At 38.7% G+C, this 6880-nt stretch overlaps 1 protein-coding gene across 1 annotated transcript; it reads left to right on the plus strand.

The window, feature by feature from the left end:
* The first annotated feature begins 353 nt into the window (after positions 1-353).
* On the plus strand, positions 354-6345 carry LOC145075385 (uncharacterized). The gene is made up of 9 exons (XM_079021649.1): positions 354-1524; positions 1620-4531; positions 4690-4788; positions 4870-5084; positions 5209-5292; positions 5374-5548; positions 5674-5763; positions 5842-5996; positions 6081-6345. The coding sequence occupies exons 1-9, from the start codon at positions 354-356 to the stop codon at positions 6343-6345; spliced, it is 5166 nt and encodes a 1721-aa protein (XP_078877775.1).
* The last annotated feature ends 535 nt before the right edge of the window (positions 6346-6880 follow it).

Consider the following 6880-nt stretch of genomic DNA (forward strand, 5'->3'; position numbering starts at 1 on the left):
CTTTTGTGACTGCGTCTTTAATTTTTGTTTTCTTCTTGCTTATGGTAAATTTTTTCAGCTTTTAATTTCCTTGATTTCTGATTATGAATAACTGTCGAAAACGTAAGCTTAGTGACTGTGGGTCTCCCTCTTTTGCTTCTGTTGCTCCTCTTTTGCGCAGGAGTCGACGATCTCGATTTTTTACTTCTGTTGCGCTTCCTACGTATTATGACTGTGGGGATTGTATATGTGTTTGTGAATTTTGTGGAGCTTTGTTTTGGTATATTGAAAGGCTTGGAAATCGTCGTCAAACTAATCGTCCTAAGTATAATCACTGTTGTAAAGGAGCTTTTGTTGTGTTACCTCTTCCGCGAATGCCTCCTCCTGAACTTTATAACCTTTATACAGATGCTAATTTTTTGAATGACATTAGAGGTTATAATAGTATGTTTTCCATGACGTCTTTTGGGTCTATTGTTGACGAGGATATTAACAACGGTCATGGTCCATATGTTTTTAAGGTTTCTGGTCAGGTTTGTCATTGGATAGGGTCTTTGTGTCCTGATGAGTCTAAAGGTCCAAGGTTCTTGCAGTTGTATGTTGTCGATACTGCTAATGAGGTTTCTAATCGGTTGAAAGCCTTTCACACCTCTACTAAAAAAGGTTTAGATGGTGCTGTTGTAAAAATTCTAATGGAATCCCTTTCAGTTCATAATGAATATGTTAGGACATTCAAAACAGCTAAAGAAATGGCTGAAGCTATGAAATTAGATTCCTATGCAGTTCGTTTGTTCAGTGACGTCCCTGATCGTAGGTATGGTTGCCCAGCTGCTGGTAGTTTAGGTTGTATTGTTACTGGGGATGACAGTAATTGTAGCAAGTATGACATCATTGTTCACTCGAAATCTGGTATTCCTCAACGAGTAAGTAAACTTCACCCAAGTTATATGCCACTACAATATCCTTTGCTTTTCCCATTTGGTGAGGAGGGTTGGTCTCCACGTTTGAAATTACGTAATGAGACGGGGAACAGTGTTAGGAACCTCACGGTAAACATGTATTATAGTTATCAAATCCATGCACGTCGAGGTATGTATTCTCTTATACTCAATTCCGGTCGGCTTTTCCAACAGTACCTTGTCGACGCTTATACTTGTATTGAAGCTGGTCGGTTAGATTATGTTTTAAACAATCAGGACCATTTACGATCCGAATTTTTGTCCGGTCTTTATGATGCCCTCTCTAAAGGGGATAGAGAGAACCGTTTCGTGGGTAAACGTGTTTTCTTACCTGCATCATTTGTTGGTGGTCCCCGATATATGTACAGTCATTATCAAGACGCCTTATCGATTTGTAGAGTGTATGGGAATCCACAATACTTTATTACATTTACATGCAATGTCAAGTGGCCAGAGATAAGACGACACATGGAAAGTTATGGTCAGCGTGATGCTCACAATAGACTTGACATCATAACTAGGGTTTTCGAGATGAAAGTGGTTGCCTTTATTAACTTTCTAAAAGAAGATAAAAACTTTTGGCGAAGTTCAAGCACGTAAGTATTGTTAGTTTTTGTTTCCTATTACTTATATCTTCTGTTTACGGTTTCTAAAGTTTTCTCTCATTTTTCTATTCTCCAGATTTGTACACTATTGAGTTCCAAAAGCGAGGATTACCGCATTGTCACACACTTCTGTGGGTGTCGAAATCAGATTCTATCCAAGAACCTGCTGATATTGACAGCTTTATAAGTGCTGAACTTCCAGATCCTGTTTCAGAAGCATTGTTGCATCGGACAGTGACAACGTGTATGATCCATGGTCCGTGTGGTCCGTTAAATAATAAAGGTCCTTGTATGAAGGATGGGAAATGTAGTAAGCGTTTTCCGAAACCGTTTCGTGACGCTACAACTTTTGATGACGAAGGTTACGCACACTACAAAAGGGATGCAGTGAGACGTCATACAATGCAAATTGGTATTGTTATCGATAACAGATATGTTGTCCCATATAACAAGCGGTTGTGTAGTCGGTTCGATGCGCATATAAACGTCGAATATTGTGGCTGGAATATGATGGTCAAATATCTATTCAAATATATTTCAAAAGGGGTTGAACGTGTTAGATTTGTTGTTCAAAAGAGTGAGGCGGCCGACTCTGGTGATCCAAATTCACAGGTTCGAGTTTTGAACGAAGTCCAAAACTTTCTAGATGCACGTTATATATGTCCTCATGAGGCCGCATGGAGAATCTTTAATTTCGACATCCATCGACGGAATCCCCCTGTCATGATATTGCCTGTCCACTTACTAAATATGCAACATGTTAAGTTCAAAGAGGCTGGTAGAATAGAAGATGTCCTTCGCAATCCTGGTTTTGCAAGAACACTACTACTTGGATGGTTTGACAGCAATGCAAGAGATCCACAAGGTCGAGATCTTACGTATATAGACTACCCAAATAGATACGTGTGGGATGCTAGATCAAAGGAATGGGGACAAAGAGTTTTAGAATCTTCAAAAAGTATAGGTAGGCTTGTGTTTGTCCATCCATCTTCGGGAGAGTTATTCTATCTTCGGATGTTACTCTGTCATCAAAAAGGATGCACATCTTATGAAGATGTTCGTACGGTGCATGGTCATCTTCATCCAACTTTTCGAAGTGCATGTAACGCACTAGGGTTAATAGGTGAGGACATGGAATGGATGACGGCCTTCATTGAAGCTTCATCATGGGCTACTTCTTCACAGTTACGTTCCCTCTTCTGTCATCTACTGCTTTTTTGTGATGTAAGTAATCCACAATCACTTTGGGATGTTGCATGGCGGAAGATGATAGATGATTACTTGCTTAAACTAAAAACCGAGTTCCCAGATAAACGATTTCATATGAATGATGATATAGTGCAGCAACAACTGCTTTTTGAACTAGAAAATGCACTCCGATCTTCTACACCTTCTAGATCGTTAGCTGACTTCCATTTACCCGTGCCAAATCCGGATACTATTGTAGTCCTGCAAAATCGTCTCTTGCTAGAAGAGTCAAGTTATGATAAGGAGTCCTTGCAACACCAACACTCACAAATGTTTCTACAATTAAATGAAGATCAGATGCGTATTTATAAGACCGTTGTCATATCCGAAGAAAACAAAAAACAGGTGTTGCTTTTTGTGTACGGACATGGCGGGACTGGAAAGACATTTTTATGGACTACATTACTTGCATACTTCAGGTCTATTGGGAAAATCATTCTTGCAGTGGCTGCTTTGGGAATTGCATCTCTACTTTTGCCTTCTGGAAGAACTGCTCACTCACGGTTTAACATCCCAATCAATTTGGCTGAAAAAAAATCATGTGACATCAAGAAAAGGACATTACTTGGAGATTTGCTCAAACGGACATCCCTCATTATATGGGACGAGGCACCGATGAGCGACCGCCGATGTTTTGAGTACCTCGATCGATCTCTTAGAGATGTGTTGGAGTGTGAAAAACGACCTTTCGGTGGCATTTCAGTTTTACTTGGTGGTGACTTCCGTCAAACACTTCCAGTTTCCCCAAAAAGTTCCCGAACTGAGATTATTGCATTAACCCTTCCAAATTCATACATGTGGTCATATTTTGAGGTCTGTACACTGCATCACAACATGCGCTTAACACAGACTACCACTGATGTAAGTGAGGGTCTATCCATAGCTGCTTTCGCTGACTGGCTGCTTAACATTGGGAATGGAACTTTAGGTGTGCCAGATGCAGACAATCCACATACTACAACCTGGGTAGAAATACCACCTTCGCTTTTAATACCAATAGATAGTGAGTCTTTGAAAAACCTAATCCTCTTTGTCTATGGAAATAGACTGCTGGACAATCCCTCACCATCCGATCTATCTGTAAGGGCTATTGTTTGTCCCACAAATGACACTGCTGACAAGTTAAACGCAATAATTCTAGAAATGGTAAAGACCGATGAAAGGGTTTATAAAAGTACAGACGCTATGCAACCTAATGGAAAATATACATCAGAGTTAGAGGGTTTATATCCCATTGAATATCTAAATCAGCTAACCTTTGCTGGAATCCCACCTCACACTCTCAAGCTGAAAATAAAAGCTCCTATTATGTTGTTGAGAAACATTAACCAGAGGGAAGGTTTGTGTAATGGCACACGGTTAATTGTTTCACAACTACTTCCAACCATAATTGAAGCAACAATTATAACAGGAACGTGCACTGGGAAGCGTGTATACATACCTCGCATTAAATTCGTTCACAAACCTGCTAATCTACCGTTTGCCTCTGAACGTAAACAGTTCCCAATTAAAATTTGTTATGCCATGACAATAAACAAAAGCCAAGGGCAGTCACTAAAAAGGATTGGCATCTATTTGCCACAGCCCGTATTTACACATGGTCAACTTTATGTTGCATTATCAAGAGCAACATCACCTACATCCCTGAAAATCCTGATAAACAATTACGAATGTACACCTCATAATCAAACAAAAAATGTCGTTTTTAAAGATTTCTTATCCAAAGTTAACTGTAATGAGGTTGATAATTCCATTACTATCTACCTATGTACTCTTTCCCTGAAAATTCACTTTTACTTGTATTGTGCCTCTTTATATTAATATCATTATATATAATCACTAACCCATCCTTTATTGCTTGAATTAACAGAGACATGACTAACATATCTAACCTGAAGTATGCATGCGAAGGAGGAGCATTACAGGTGCGAATTCTGCGCAAATGGAAACCACAGTACCGTCAGCATGAAACATGGTATCTCGGTGTGGACAAATACGTAAGCAAATCAAACCTCATTAAAAAAATACACTATGATTACTGACCATTATTAACAGTTAACTGTATTTCAATACATTAGGGAGATGCTATACAGATTCTGGGACAAAGAACAAATCAGGGGTACATAGAATCAATTTTCCATATCTCTAACTGCTACACAATATCAGAGTACACCTGTCCCTATTTAGACGAGTATCAGAAAGTTCTAGAAAACGAAATCTATATGGATGTTGGCCTGATTTCCATAATTGTTCCTCTTCCTGACACTGTCACAATCCCTGCAACCTGGTTCCGGTTTGCCTCGAAAACAGATCTCCTCAACTTAGGTGAAAACCCGTCGTATTATCCAGGTATATACATAAAAGATGTAATATTAATATTACTTCCAGTTTTAACTACATTCTATTTGAACTAACAGATTTCATTGGCGTGCTAAAAAAATGAGAAATTGCACAAAGCGTAATGGAGAACAATTCGTTCTTCTAATTCTTGCAGACGAAAGGTTGACAACATTTAACAAAGCCCAGTCTTTCTTATGATTACTTTTACTTTTTTTAATGTTTACTATGTATATAAAATTCAGTGGTGATGAAATAGCGATCAGTTTATGGAAAGAGTGTATTGATGTTCGTGAGAAATTCAGACCTGAAGAGTTGGCAACCCCTCCTGCGACAACAGTTGTTGCCATTACAAATATAAAGCCTTCATCAATACACATAGCAGGTACTTTAAGGTTCGGATCATCACCTGCCACACACGTATATGTCAATCCCCCCATCCAGGAGACAACACTTCTAATCCACTGGTCTGTTATACTTTACCAAAGATAAGGTAGATTATTATATATTAATATCATACATTCACAACTCAAATCCGGTTGTAGCTTCACTGGCCTACACCCCCAACTTCCACAGTATCTGGAGCACTAACAACACTGCATGAGCTAAACAGCAAGATTCACAGTGAACTGGTGGTATGTTATCTACCTCTATAACAACCTTCTGACATACTATTACCAAAACTACAATGATATAAGAATCTATAAATACAGGATAAAACATTCAATGTAAAAGCTACACTGACAACAATCACATTCAAAGACTGCTGGTTCCAAGTACTATGCACAACTTGCAAAGATCCGATTTTCAGGAAAAGCAATTACTGGAGTTGCAGTGCTCACGGAAAAACAGCCTCACCCATATTCCTGTAAATATCACTATGTCCCAGAAATGTAATACCAGCAAAAGTTATTTATGCTAAGTTTTATTAACACATAATAACCCCATACAGGTATAAACTAATTACAACTCTAACGGACCCAACGGGCTCTCTAACTACAATCATGACCGATGGCGCGGCTCAAAAACTAATTGGTGCTACACCAGAAAAACTAATGACTGATGATCATGAAAGCAATAAAAAGCTCCCACCAACACTTATCAATGATCACGAGGGCACATCAAAGACTATGTCAATCCAAATGCTAAAAGGCTCTACAACTGAAAACATTCGTTTCATAATCGTTGACATACATGAAGTAACCATGGTTAATTAGTCAGTCACACCGGTCACACCAACACAAGTTTCAACAACTACAACGACAGCAACACCAATCACTCCAGCAGACCTTCAAGGTTCCGCAAATGTTGAAATCAATCCTATACTTGGAATGGCATCTACAACATCACAAACATCACACACAGCAAGAACATTGACATACGACACCGCCGGTACTTACATATCCACTTTACTTGGATAAAAAATGTCGATTTATAACCCAGTTTTTATTACCATATAGCTGAATCTGTACTGAAGAAACAACCAAAGCGAGGACGTAGAGCAGAGTAAACACCAACCTCACCTTATGTTGTCATCCCAAATTTCTGCTTATGTACCATCCGATATAAAAGGCAGTAGGTTATATGTAAACCACTTACCCCTCTAACAACTGTACTCTATCAGGATTACAAACATGTAACCGTCATTTTGCACTATGGATTGTAAACACATACTCCACAAAGTAATGAACCTTTTGTATAAAAGTATTATTAAATATTCCAAAAGAAAGTAATATCGTTAAAAAAAACGCC

This window comes from Lactuca serriola, chromosome 9 (assembly GCF_051521515.1).
Source record: "Lactuca serriola cultivar US96UC23 chromosome 9, Lser_US96UC23_V15, whole genome shotgun sequence".
Classification (NCBI taxonomy): domain Eukaryota; kingdom Viridiplantae; phylum Streptophyta; class Magnoliopsida; order Asterales; family Asteraceae; genus Lactuca; species Lactuca serriola.

What these genes read in the sequence shown, in the direction of transcription:
- LOC145075385 (XM_079021649.1), top strand. Translation starts at nt 354, where the DNA reads ATGCCTCCTCCTGAACTTTATAACCTTTATACAGATGCTAATTTTTTG. An exon ending in CCAAAGTTAACTGTAATGAG is followed by an intron (nt 4,532 to 4,689) that starts GTTGATAATTCC and finishes TCTAACCTGAAG; the next exon opens with TATGCATGCGAAGGAGGAGC. An exon ending in ATCCCTGCAACCTGGTTCCG is followed by an intron (nt 5,085 to 5,208) that starts GTTTGCCTCGAA and finishes TTGAACTAACAG; the next exon opens with ATTTCATTGGCGTGCTAAAA.